Source organism: Ursus arctos, unplaced genomic scaffold, assembly GCF_023065955.2.
Source record: "Ursus arctos isolate Adak ecotype North America unplaced genomic scaffold, UrsArc2.0 scaffold_4, whole genome shotgun sequence".
Lineage (NCBI taxonomy): Eukaryota > Metazoa > Chordata > Mammalia > Carnivora > Ursidae > Ursus > Ursus arctos.
In genome coordinates, this window is record NW_026623056.1 from 4,278,429 (window position 1) to 4,292,900 (window position 14,472).

At 44.1% G+C, this 14,472-nt stretch overlaps 1 protein-coding gene across 2 annotated transcripts in view; it reads right to left on the reverse strand.

The window, feature by feature from the left end:
* The window catches only part of LRRC31 (leucine rich repeat containing 31), a 28,341-nt gene extending 14,311 nt beyond the window's left edge, over positions 1 to 14,030 (reverse strand). The window contains exons 1-4 of one of the 2 annotated variants that reach the window (XM_026498908.4): positions 13,771 to 14,030; positions 4,830 to 4,973; positions 2,944 to 3,111; positions 208 to 375 (exon numbers count right to left, since the gene is read on the reverse strand). In XM_026498908.4, coding sequence (XP_026354693.2) covers positions 208 to 375; positions 2,944 to 3,111; positions 4,830 to 4,973; positions 13,771 to 13,960 — 670 coding nt within the window. In that variant the 5' untranslated portion in view covers positions 13,961 to 14,030. The remainder of the gene's footprint in view (positions 1 to 207; positions 376 to 2,943; positions 3,112 to 4,829; positions 4,974 to 13,770) is intronic. The other variant, XM_044384873.2, reaches the window with a different exon arrangement.
* Between the last annotated feature and the right edge of the window lie 442 nt (positions 14,031 to 14,472).

Sequence of the window (14,472 nt, forward strand, 5' to 3'; positions counted from 1 at the left end):
AGGAGCAGCTCAGTGAAAATGCGTGGCGTGAATGCTGGGGCAGGAGGGGGAGGGAAGCCTTGTGTGACCTGTGGCCATAGGGAGCCACTCTTCCAATTCAGGGCAAGAGAAAACACAGCCAACTTGGACCCTTTGACTCTCAGGCTGTCTGATCGTGGGCATCTTCACATTTATTTTCTGGGGAGGACTCCTCCAAATTCCACTTACCCACAAATGCCCCATCTTCAGATGTGAGGCCACAATCCACAAGCTCAAGTGTTTGTATCTTGCTCCCTTCTTGGAACTTCCGGAGGATCAGAGGTAAGTTTCCTCCCACTTCACTGTTCCAGGACAAGTTCAGCTCTTCCAGGTCGGGTATCATCTCGAGTGCTTCTCCTGTTACAAAATAGCCCGAAGATGGGGTCGATTGCTAATCCACAAAGCAGGGAATCCATCTCAAAATCAGCACAAGCATTTTTTATGGAATGATAACGGCTGGGCCAGGGACTGGTTAGGTGCCGAGGAACAGTGCAGACTGTTCCCAGCAGGCTGAGATTTACAGGCACGGCGATTCTAGTCCCTCCAAAGTTCAGAAGCCATGCCTATGTACAAAAATCTTTGTAGGGGCGCCTGGGTAGCGCAGTCGTTAAGCGTCTGCCTTCGGCTCAGGGCGTGATCCCAGCGTTCTGGGATCGAGCCCCACATCAGACTCCTCCGCCAGGAGCCTGCCTCTTCCTCTCCCACTCCCCCTGCTTGTGTCCCCTCTCTCGCTGGCTGTCTCTATGTCAAATAAATAAATAAAATCTTTAAAAAAAAAATCTTTGTAAAGCAAACCCCACCTGCCAGTAGGGTGGTTTCACTGAGTTGTTTTTGTGGTAGTAAATGCTTGTACTCTTCCAACTACTTTCTCTCCTCCACCCTGTCTGCGGTCAGCATCACTGGGAAGCTGGGCCAGAAGACCAGGTGCGGCCAAGCAGGGCACTGGCCACCATGAGGGTAAAGCTCACTTTGACATCAAGAATATCACAACTAAACCGAGCCCTCCAGAGAACAAGTAATAAAGCATACGGTGCTGGCAGCTCCTAACAGCCATGCAACCTTGGAGGGTAGAGGAGGATGCAGGGAGAAAGGGGTGGGACTTGACATTTCTGAAACCCTTTTGCAGACAAAAGCATCCGCGGGCTGGAATGGAGGCTGGGAGAGAGCAGGGACGTGCCCAGGGAAATCAGCCTTAGGAATAACCTCCATTGCCTTGGGTAGAACACATGGAAAACGCACTTTCTCAATGTGCAGAGTCAATCTCTGCACCAAACAATTAAGAGTACTAGAAAGTCCCTGTGTCTAGAAGGCTCTCCCCCACGATCCACTACCGGACTTGGACTCCTACCGTTAGCTATTCCTTGTGTGGACCTGGCTTTCAGGAGTCCAGGAGCCTCACGTTAAGATGCATGATCTCCCAGCGCAGATGCCATTTTGTATGCCATCGCCAGTCAGTTGGGGTGGCCTTCGATAGCCCTGAAGCACTCCTCAGCAGCAGGGACAGAGAGTGTGACCGATCAGCGTGTCTGCAGTGCACCTGGTGCTGGGGAGCCACGCACCTGTCGTCCTACACTAAGCAGTGGTAACGGGTATAATAATGTTGGGACGCCTCTTGACTGATGGTGTCTTATCATTAAACCATTTATTCTCCCTGTACCCCATCTGCCATCAAGGCTCCCTTCTGATGGGAGAAAGTGCAGAAGCCCTTCCAGACGGGAAAAGGGAACAGGTTACAAAACATCCTAGCAGCAAAGATGCAGACTCCCTCCTGAGCCGGAGAAGTTTGGAGCGAGTCCCAGGGCAGAAATTCCATTTCCTGATTTCTTAAGGATGAAAGATCATGAACAAAAATTAGATTAATTGCAGAAAAGAAGGAAACTACATTTTCTCTTCACCCGAGTAACAGTGAGTTCAATTTGCAGCTCAGCTACACAGTAACCAGCTGCTAACAGTGAGGCTCAGCTGATCACATAAAGCCACTGAAGGTTAACTGTGAACGGGGGAGTAGCGGAAGGAGAAACTCTCTGTTCTTGAGCCGCACTATGTGCCAGGCACGTAGTAAGCGCTTCGCAGAAATCATTTAATCCTCACAATAGTTTTTTGAGGTGGATATCAAATGCATTTCAGAAATAAGAAAGCTGAGGCTCGGGAAGTTTAAACAATTTGTCCATGCGGGTAGAATTTGAGCCAAGACCTGGCCAGCTCTGAGATGTATGGTGTTTCTCCGCAGCTGCAGGAAGGGTGGGCCAGAGGGCATCAACTGACCCTGACTTTCTGCAGAGGATCAGAGAGAAGACATTCGACATGAATTGTGTTGTTTTTACAAAAATCTTGCGGAGATGTAAATGATCAAAATACGTCACTGAAATAAGAAACTTCAGACCCAAAGACTTTAAAAGTATGAATGGCATCTAAAACCAGCAAGGATTGGAGTAAAGAGTTGGGTTAGGAGCATGACAGATTTTATCCTACTTCTGTGTTATTCTGTGTTCAGTATATAAACTAACTTAATTGAGGTTCCAGTTCTAGTTAAACCATTGCTTTTATTTGTTTTGGTCAATTTTTTTAAAAATGGGAATGGAAAAAAAGAGATTATTTTGGAATTGGAAAATAATCATTCTCTACCCCCAACTCCTCAATTTCACAGACAAGTAACAGATCGAGAGTAAGCAAATTTGATAAATTATCTCCATTTAAATTCCATGAGAGCAGGTATCCATCTGCCCAGCTGTGTTCCCTTCTCTATCCTGGGGCTTACCACGGTGCTGGTAGGTACCGGCTGCGTAGCTTTTTAGAAGTTATGCAAGTGCTCAGCATGGCATTCCATCATCCATGTGCTCTCATCCATGAGCACCCGAGGGGGTGTGACCCAGATAGTTTGCCCTTGACACTTCAAAGCTGCTTCCAGTGAAGCATTCATCATACCCAGGGCTCGAACATCATCCGTGGTAAGTGTGCAGCTTCCCAGCCTCAGGATTTTTAGCTTGCTGACGAGATGCATTTGCTGGGTGACTGAATGGAGGTTTCCACCTACAGAATCATTCCAGGAAATATCCAGTTTTTCCAAGTCTGGGAGAAAAGGCAGCAAAGCAACTGGAAACAAACAAGAGGATATACAGATTTGCATCTGTAAGGTGCAATTGGTAGTAAATAGGATCAATGCCTATTGCACTATAAGATAGAAGGGAGGGGTGGACATGCTGGCTTTTAGCAAAGCAGGGATCCCTCAGCCATGCAACTGGGGAGAGAGTGGTGTTTACATTTCCTATTTCCTAGGATACTTTCCATTTCTGCCAAGTAAATGCACTCCAAAAAATGTAGTGATATCTTGATAAGATTTCATAGGAGCTCCTTTATTGTAGCAGAAATGGTCATTCTACTGTTACTACCACTGTCACTGTGATATGTATACTAGACCTTTATTTTGCAAAACATTCTGACATCCCTCACCCCTTCATCCTATTGGATCCTTGGGCTGAAAGCTGGAGGACTGCGATGTTGGCCAGGATTGCTGAGATTGAGGGTATCCGTTACCCTTTCTTTAAATCATGATTACCTGGGTATCACTACCTTAAAAAGCTCCCATTGTATTTAAATAGGCCAACATGTGGAGGTTTAGACAGGCCCAAAGCCTGACCGGAACTTTCTCTGAGTATCTGCCATTGCTCATTAAAAGTGACGTTACTGTCTATGAAAAAGATTCGCTAAGGCCATCTTTATCTCCTGAAGCAACGACACTCAAGAGTGGAAATGCCAACTTAGAGTGGGTAAAGCATCTTCGCTTGTTTGCTTTTAAATATCTGTCTTGAAGGTTAAGGGCAGCAGTCAGAAGTAGCAAGCTGAGCTCTTAGAGTCATAGGCACAGCAGCGTCCAAAATCCTGAAGCCACGCTTAGGGGTGAAATTTGCTTTTGCTTTTTTTGTTTTACTAGACTTCAATTTCAACTTGCTCACCAAAATCCTAACTTTATAAAGCATAAAAGTCTATTGAACACATTAAGAAGGAACAAAAATTAAAAACAAGATTGCTGGGGCCCGCTCTCAGAGACTGCAGGTCGGTGGGTTTGGGTTGAACTCAAGTGAACACAAGCTCTGCTAGTGATTCTGCCGAGCAGGCATCTGGAAACACAGACACGGGTAGGGTTCTCTCTTAAGAGAATTGCCCAAAATAATGGCATGGAATTTAAATAAAATAGTCAAGGACCCCCTCACTCATGATTCAGTTCTTTTGATACGTCTGTGCTGGCAGACACATCTACTTTGATCAAAGACTCGACTCAAGGTCTCTGAGAAAAAGGGAAAAGAAAGGCGGTAATAGTTGGGGGGGGGGGCGTCTTCACAACCAGACGCCTGCTTGCGTGAGACAAGCGGTGGTCACGCTGTTGAGCACACAAGTTGTAAACAACTATTGCTGGTAGTTCCGCTTTCAGTCCACACGTAATTGAGCACAACACCCTTTGACATTCCCAGCGGGGCTCAGCTTTGTGGATGAGTTGCACGAGTTTATACCATATTGTGTGCAAGACAAATGTTTTTCAGGGGGTAAGGAGCAATCAGTAGGGAGGTAAAATTCTCAGGAAGAACAAACAGACAAATGAACCTTCTTCCTAAACTTGGCTCAAATCTTCGAAGCTTGAGGAAGGTCAATTAGCTTGTTTTAAAAAACAAAACAGTGGCGCAGCCGGTATTCCTGAGCTGTCTGGGGCGGCGCCGAGACCTTGGGTTGCCAGGGTGAGCAATGAGCGTGTTCTGCCCGCTCACTCGACCCGAGGGCTCCCGAGGCCCTCCGTGCGAAGCCAGCCGCATACAGACCCGCTTCCCTCACGTCCGCTGCCGTCAGTCTGCAGTTGTTCAGATCGAGGCACCTGTCCACAGCCGTCGTGCCCAGCTTCCGCGGGAACGGCTCGTTTTTCTCCATCCTGGATCCCAATTCCACTTCCGAAGCGAGAGGCTGAGCTACGTTGTAAGAATAAAGAAGAACTCGCCGTGAATGACAGATCGTATGAACGACGCATTGTGATCACAGTGAGACAGGTCAACAGACCGACAGCAATGCTGAGCGGGTCCTTTGTGAAAGATCGACCCGGAAGGGGAAGCCTCTACCAGACGCTGAACTTGACCCCTGTCCTGCCTCCGGGTGCTGGACACTGAGCACTCCAGTGACCCTCTTCTTCTTCTTCTTCTTTTTTTTTTTTTTTAAAGATTTTATTTATTTATTTATTAGACAGAGAGAGAGACAGCCAGCGAGAGAGGGAACACAAGCAGGGAAAGTGGGAGAGGAAGAAGCAGGCTCATAGCGGAGGAGCCTGATGTGGGGCTCGATCCCATAACGCCGGGATCACGCCCTAAGCCGAAGGGAGAGGCTTAGCGACTGCGTCACCCAGGCGCCCCCAGTGACCCTCTTCCTAGCAAGGAAACGGAGGACCTCAGGGGCTCTTCTTTCACAGCCTGACAGGGGCTTCTCGGCGTGTAGACAGTGTTGTCTTGCTGGACGAAGCGGCGAACTCGTTAGCACAGCGATTAAGCGGAGCGCTGCTGAGGGACACAGAGCCGCGCTCAGGCCAGGTGGGGAGCACAGGTATTTGACCAAGCAGGTGAAGAAGGGGAAACACTGCGACCACTGCTGGGAGCTTCAGTTGGCTGCTGGGAGCCAATGAAACGCTGCCGGACTCCTAGACCATTCAATGGACAGATCCAGGGAGGGGAGTGCCTGGGAGAGCTTTTCTCCACCACCCTCCCTGCCACAAGAATACACTCAGAAAGCCTCATTTGAACTAGAAGCTGGTTCTTTGAGAGAATTAATAAAATTGACAGACCACTGGCAAGACTTATCGAAAACAATAGAGAAAAGACCCAAATTAATAAAATTATGAATGAAAAAGGAGAGGTCACAACCAACACCAGTGAAATTGGAAGGATTGTTAGAAACTTTTATCAACAGCTTTATGCCAATAAATTAAGCAATCTGGAAGAGATGGAGGACTTCCTGGAAACCTATAAACTACCAAGACTGAAACAGGAAGAAATTAATTTTTTAAACAGGTCAATTAATTATGAAGAGATTGAAACAGTGATAAACAACCTTCCAAAAAACAAAACTCCAGGCCCGGATGGTTTTCCTAGGGGAGTCTACCAAACATTCAAAGAAGAAATAGTACCTATTCTCCTAAAGCTATTTCAAAAAATAGAAAAAGAAGGAAAGCTACCAAACTCATTCTATGAGGCCAATATTACCTTGATCCCCAAACCAGGCAAAGACCCCATCGAAAAGGAGAATTACAGACCAATTTCCCTAATGAATATGGATGCCAAAATCCTCAACAAGATCCTGGCTAATAGAATCCAACAGTACATTAAAAGGATTATCCATCATGACCAAGTAGGATTCATCCCTGGGATGCAAGGGTGGTTCAACATTCCCAAATCAATCAATGTCATAGATTTTATCCAGAAAGAAAAATTCAAAAATCATATGATTCTCTCAATAGATGCAGAAAAAGCATTTGACAAAATACAGCATCCTTTCCTGATTAAAACCCTTCAGAGTGTAGGGATAGAGGGTACATTCCTCAATCTCATAAAAACCATCTATGAAAAGCCTACAGCAAATATCATTCTCAATGGGGAAAAGCTGGAAGCCCTTCCCTTAAGATCAGGAACACGACAAGGATGCCCACTCTCGCCACTATTATTCAACATAGTACTAGAAGTCCTTGCAACAGCAATCAGACAACAAAAAGGGATAAAAGGTATCCAAATTGGCAAAGAAGAAGTCAAAACGTCTCTCTTCACAGATGACATGATACTCTATATGGAAAACCCAAAAGAAGCCACTCCCAAACTATTAGAAGTTATAGAGCAATTCGGTAATGTGGCGGGATACAAAATCAATGCTCAGAAATCAGTTGCATTTCTATACATGAATAACGAGACCGAAGAAAGAGAAATTAGGGAATCCATCCCATTTACAATAGCACCAAAAACCATACGTTACCTTGGAATTAACTTAACCAGAGACGTAAAGGTACTATATTCTAGAAACTATAAATCACTCTTGAAGCACATTGAAGAAGACACAAAAAGATGGAAAAATATTCCATGCTCGTGGATCGGAAGAAATAACATAGTTAAAATGTCCATGCTATCCAGAGCAATCTACACTTTCAATGCTATCCCGATCAAAATACCAATGACATTTTTCAAAGAACTGGAACAAATAGTCCTTAAATTTGTATGGAACCAGAAAAGGCCCCGAATCGCCAAGGAACTGTTGAAAAGGAAAAACAAAGCTGGGGGCATCACAATGCCGGATTTCGAGCTGTACTACAAAGCTGTGATCACAAAGACAGCATGGTACTGGCACAAAAACAGACACATAGACCAATGGAACAGAATAGAGAACCCAGAAATGGAACCTCGGCTCTTTGGGCAACTAATCTTTGATAAAGCAGGAAAAAACATCCGGTGGAAAAAAGACAGTCTCTTCAAGAAATGGTGCTGGGAAAATTGGACAGCTACGTGCAAAAGAATGAAACTTGACCACTCTCTCACACCATACACAAAGATAAAGTCTAAATGGATGAAAGACCTCCATGTGAGACAGGAATCCATCAAAATCCTTGATGAGAGCATAGGCAGCAACCTCTACGACATCGGCCAAAGCAAACTTTTTCATGACACATCTCCCAAGGCAAGAGAAACAAAAGATAAAATGAACGTGTGGGACTTCATCAAGATAAAAAGCTTCTGCACAGCCAAGGAAACAGTCAAAAAAAACTAGGAGGCACGGGGTGCCTGGGTGGTGCAGTCATTAAGCGTCTGCCTCTGGCTCAGGGCGTGATCCTGGCGTTCTGGGATCGAGCCCCACGTCAGGCTCTTCCGCTGGGAGCCTGCTTCTTCCTCTCCTACTCCCCCTGCTTGTGTTCCCTCTCTCGCTGGCTGTCTCTCTCTGTCGAATGAATAAATAAAATCTTAAAAAAAAAAAAAAAAACTAAGAGGCAGCCCATGGAATGGGAGAATATATTTGCAAATGACACTACAGATAAAAGACTGGTATCCAAGATCTACAAAGAACTTCTCAAACTCAATACGTGAGAAACAAATAAACAAATCAAAAAATGGGCAGAAGATATGAACAGACACTTTTCCAATGATGACATACAAATGGCTAACAGACACACGAAAAAATGTTCAAAATCATTAGCCATCAGGGAAATTCAAATCAAAACCACACTAAGAGACCACCTTACGCCAGTTAGAATGGCAAAAATTAACAAGGCAGGAAACAGCAATTGCTGGAGAGGATGTGGAGAAAGGGGATCCCTCCTACATTGTTGGTGGGAATGCAGGTTGGTGCAGCCACGCTGGAAAACAGTGTGGAGGTCTCTTAAAAAGTTAAAAATTGAGCTACCCTATGACCCAGCCATTGCACTACTGGGTATTTACCCCAAAGATACAGACGTAGTAAAGAGAAGGGCCATATGCACCCCAGTGTTCATAGCAGCATTCTCCACAATAGCTAAATCGTGGAAGGAACCGAGATGCCCTTCAACAGATGACTGGATTAAGAAGTTGTCGTCCATATATACAATGGAATATTACTCAGCTATCAGAAAGAACGAGTTCTCAACATTTGCTGCAACATGGACGGCACTGGAGGAGATAATGCTAAGTGAAATAAGTCAAGCAGAGAAAGACAATTATCATACGGTTTCTCTCATCTATGGAACATAGGAACTAGGAAGATTGGTAGGGGAAGAAAGGGATAAAGAAGGGGGGGGTAATCAGAAGGGGGAATGAAGCATGAGAGACTATGGACTCTGAAAAACAAACTGAGGGCTTCAGAGGGGAGGGGGGTGGGGGAATGGGATAGACCGGTGATGGGTAGTAAGGAGGGCACGTATTGCATGGTGCACTGGGTGTTATACGCAACTAATGAATCATCGAACTTTACATCAAAAACCAGGGATGTACTGTATGGTGACTAACATAATATAATAAAAAAACATTAGAAAAAAAATCCTTAGAGATTTAAATATAAAATAAAGACCTCCCTCCACTCATAAAAAAAAAAAAAAAAAGAAAGCCTCATTTGTCCTTCTTGTTATTAGAGACGACTTACGTGGCCCCTCACCAAGTTCCTCTGCACTAATGCTGTGCTAACATGCAAACACTAAAATAAGAAAAGCTTTACTTTTATTGAACACCTATTGTGTACAGGTATGTGCCAGCATTTAAGATACATATAAAATACACCATACTTTTATAAGGAAAAAAGAATATGCAGGTACTGACAGTGACTTTAAGGAGGTGTTGTAGATGAAAACGGACAATTTAAAACGTATAAAAAGGGGGTGCCTGGGTGGCGCAGTCGTTAAGTGTCTGCCTTCGGCTCAGGGCGTGATCCCAGCGTTCTGGGATTGAGCCCCACATCAGGCTCCTCCGCTGGGAGCCTGCTTCTTCCTCTCCTACTCCCCCTGCTTGTGTTCCCTCTCTCGCTGGCTGTCTCTATCTCTTCAAATAAATTAAAAAAAAAATAATAAAATCTTTAAAATAACATAACATAACATAACATAAAATAAAATAAAATAAAATAAAACAAAACATATAAAAAGAGTATACTGGAATCCAATATTAAAGTGTAAATTCCAGATGTGCAGTGATATTCTAACCCTTGCAAAGTATAAAACCACATAGCTAAAAAGAAATATATTGGTACCAGTGAAAATTAATAGTAGGATTTCAGTAGTAATCAGCTTAGACTTAAATATTAGGAGAGTAATACAAAGCCTACCTCTCCTCCGCAGTGGGTCTGGGGCCCGGCTGTTTTTAAGAGAACACCTATATGGTGTCATCTTTGCAGGGATGGTTGGTGTTCCACATTCCGCCAGTAGGAGGCAGCACCACCCACTATTTTACCTCTTCACTCTGGCCTTCCGCTTGTAGCATGCATTAGATACAACGGATTTTATTTTGGGTAGGGTTGCCAGATTTAGGAAAAACAAAAACAGCCTGTCCAATTAAGTTTAAACTTCAAGTAAACAAGGAATCATTGCTTAGTGAAAGTATGTCCTAAATATTGCATGTATTTTGTCTGGCAACTCTAACTTTGGGTGGAGCAGAAGAGAGTGGTGGGTGGCAGGTGCAGAGAGGCTAACTCTTATGTGCCAGTGAGTACAGGACATTGTGTGTAAACTTCATGCAAGGAATCACAATCACACTATTTCATAGGTTTGGAACCTGAGACACAGAGAGACTGTCAATTAGTAAGTAACAGAGTCAGAATTTGAACCCAGAACAGTCTGCTCCAAAGCCCATTATATGTATGTGTGTGGCTTTGAATTTTCGTGTTAAAAAAAAATCTCTCTGCATGCTCTCTGATGCTTTCTCTCTTCTGTTTTTGAGCTTTTTATCTCCACAGGCTCATCCTACAATCATGCCCCAGCTCCAGCCTCACCAAAGCTTCTTTGTTTTCTCAAGCCACTGTTTTGTCTATCAGGAAACAATTACTGTCAGATGTTTGGAAAGGGTAGTTTGTGCTTGCTGGTCCCACTTCACCCCATTTGCCAATTAACCCTCTATGTTCTGGTGACCACATTCACCTATCCCAACAAACTGTTTTTCAAAGGTCACCAGCAGTGACCTACCAATTGACAGATTCAGGAATCTCTTCTCAGACCGCATCCTACTTGGGCACTCTGTAATGTCTGATATGACTGGCGAGTCTAAGACAGCATAAGTGGAAGACCAGGTTCGAATCATGGGTCCCTCAGGTGAGCAAGTCACGGAACTTCTTTGAGCCTTGGTTTACTCGTCTGTAAAATAGAGACTATAATTCCTGCCTGGTTCACTTTTCACTTACTGGGGTCTCCCAGGAAGAGGGGACTCTGCAGTGCCTTTTATATGAGAGATATTCTGTAAATATTTGTTGAATGAACAAATAATTGAATGAATGAATGAATGAATGAATGAATGAATGAATATTAGCTTTAAAAGCTCCTTAATGACCAAAATAAATCAACATGGTAAGTCTTAATCAAATGCCTACGTATAAATACGAGTACCAGCTGGTGATCCCTGGACACGTCCTTATAGACCATATATTTCATTTTTTTTAAATACATAAAACCCTTTCTTCAAGGGATAGCTTATGTCACAGCTCAAGATATAAAACAGCTGAGTCAGGGTTGCTACCCGTTGGCTGAGGTAGGATGACTGACACTCCACGAAGAGGACAGTTCTGTGGAGTGATTCCGGGCCTTTCCTGGCTGCTTTACTGCTGAACCAAGCTCCCGCCTCCTCCCCATGATTCTGTAAGGTAAGCAGTATCTTCACATTAACTATTTTCCAACCTAAATCTGTAAGGATTAGTTTCTTTGTTATAAACAACCAAGAATCCCAGTGGTTTCATAAAACATGACTACATGTTCGTAATATGGGTGACACCACACAGAGAACCGAGATAACAAGTTCCTGTTTTCAAGGAGCTACCTGTCTAATGGAGGAGGGACAAGGAAGCCATGCTGACAGTACAGAGGGGACGAGTGGTGGAGGTGTGAGGAGGGAGCATGGGAACACATGGTATGACAGTAAGTACCTCAGGGCCCATGGGCAGGTGTTGGCAAGCTTTCAAGAGGAAGGGGTACATGAATTGCTCCTTAAGGGTGAGCGACAGTCAGCCAGGTGGGTGGGCATGAGGGAGGGATAGGTGGGGAGGGGTGCAGAAGAAGGATGGTGACACAAGGGAAGTCTTTGTAAGCCCAGGGAAGCCCTTTGGAAGAATGTGGCCGGTTGAGGAAACTGCAAGTGGATTTGCACGTCAGGAGGAGAGGATGAGCGTGAGGCTGGGGGAAGGTGGAGGTCACGAAGGGAGGTCCACCCGATCACAACACCTTGAAGACCATGCTTAGCAGTGTAGACTTTCTCCGGAAAGATTTTAAGCAGGTGAAAGACATCATATCTGTGATTTAGAAAGAGCATGCTGTGGCGCTGTGGAGGACAAGTTGGCAAGAGAGCCGGACTAGAAGTAGAGAAATCAGTTAGGAAGCTGCCCCAGTGGTCCGGGCAAAAAACAACGAAAGCCAGAACAGCAGTGGGGAGGAGGAGCCAGGTCCAAGAGCCATTTTAGGGGCAGAACTGACATGACTCTAGGAGCCGCTGAATTTTGGGAGAGGTGGAAATGGAGAAGCCAAGCAAGGCTGAGTGGCCAGTGTTGCCCAGCCGGGATAAGCAGCGTCTGGCCTTGCACTATTAATTTCATCATGGTTGCAGGTATTCATGAACCATGTTCCTGAAGCTTCGATTCCTACTTTAGAACAAGAATCAACAATTTTCTGATAGAGGTTGTTCCTTTTTTTAAAAAGTAGACTTTAACTTCCGATTTCCAAAATATATTTAAAATATACGTACTCTACTTTCATATAAAATGATATTATTTTTGGTATTCGATGCAAATAATCTGACAGAATTGAGGGTAGGTATAAATGAAACACGATTGGCCATGGGTTGATAATTGTTAGAGGGAAGTGATCATGGGGGGTCCTTAGGCTGTTCTCTCTACTTCTGTGTACGTAGGTGTTAAAAAATACATTTAATCGAATAGATAATATATTAATGGCATTGTGTATGACACATAGTTTAGGGAGAGATTTGGCAATATTTATTTTCATAACCCTTGAATTTGTGATCTCTGTTCTAAGAATTTATACTTTAAAAAAAGGCTGAAATACAATGAAGCCAGGAATAAGCAAGAGGGAAAGACAAAACTATTCACTGAAGGGCAGAAAAGGAACTTATGTAATCGTGGCATATGCATGGAATGGAGCATGACGCAGCTGTTAAAGTTAGGCATACGAACATCATTTTGTGTGTGTCTGCCATGTGGGGACTGAGCAGTATAATCGTATGTTCCGGAAGTAGGCTCACAGCCCCATGTAAGCTCAAGAGGGATATGTAAGCTATTATAACTGCAGAAGATGCTCGCTCTGGCCCCCAGGCACCTCTGTGACGGTCCTACTGCTCTTGTCCTCTCTCCTCTCTCATCCTGCTTCAGCACCCCGACCTCGAGCTCGCTCTCAAGCACCCCAGGCCCAGTCCCACCTTTGCACTTTGGGCCTTTGCACTTACAGTTCCCCTTGCCTGGGAAGCTGTTGCCGTAGACATCCACGTGACTAGCTTTCTTCATTCATTCATTCATTCATTCATTCATTCTCGGCTTACTTTATTCAGATCTCTGCTCAAATGCCACCAAATCGGAGACTCCTTCCCCACAACCCCATCTAGAGCAGTACCTCATCCACCCTTCTCTGTCTCCTTAGCCTGCTTTATTTTTCTTCCTATCACTTATTACACTGAAATTATGTCTGTGTTTGGTTCTTTGTGCCCATGAGGTCCTGTTTTTCGTGGCTGCATTTCTAACACAACAGTGGCTGATATACAGTAGGTACTCAATCAATGTTTGTTGACTGGCTGACTGACCATAAATGCATGCATATGAACGAAAGACTGAAAAGAATCTTGAAGAAATGATCATTTGTGTTAGAATGAAAGGAAACAAGGTATTTTCTCTATACCTTCCTGTAATGTTACTTTTGTTCATTTAAAAGTCAAATTAGCAAAGTATTTAAAGCATTTAAGTCACATAGTAAATGCTTAGAATAGAGACTCAGATTAGGTTTAGTTTAACCCATATGATCTCTTTAGGGGAAAACGTTACTTTAAAAGAATAAAGAAATAACAGCAGTCAGAAGTTTACCCGTATCTAAGGCGGCTGTTTTCTGTGTGTCGTTGCTGGGTTGGAAATCGGTTGTTTCGAGGTCATTGCTCTCTTTTCCGTTTTCAGCTTTGGAGGACATAAATTTGGAGCCCCTGAGGAATTTGTTGACAAATGAAGTCCGGGGTTTAGTTTCTCCATCTGAGGAATTTTTCTTCTGTGTTTGACTCATGGTCAAGTTGAAGGGGGTATTTCTCAGTAAGACATCTTCCTGTTGTTTTCTGTTCTAGGATGACTGAGAAGAAAAAGACTCTGTCAAGCCTGTGTGAAATCAGAATTTCCCTACATGAGTTTTTATTTCCCCTTTTTCTTTGCTTTTATTACTGGTAATGTTTAATGTAAAAATAAGAATGACGTAACCCCAGATCCGGGAACCGACAGATGGTGGCAGATACGAATCTAAAGCCAACCTGGTTTTAACTTTGCCCTATTTTATTGTGCGAGATACAGGTCATTAAAAACCACTCTGGCAAATGGATCAAATGTGTTAATACGTTTGCGATGTCAGCTGTCAATTACAGTTGTAACCTTCTCAGGGACGACAGTAAAAGGGGGTTTTAGCACGCCTCTCAACTGGCCCTTCGCAAAACTGCCACCCAGGAGAGCTTGCCTCCAATGAGCCCAGCCTCCTCTCTCCCCGTACTGCAACTTTTTCTCCTGGCGTCTTCCCTTTTCCACTCAGCC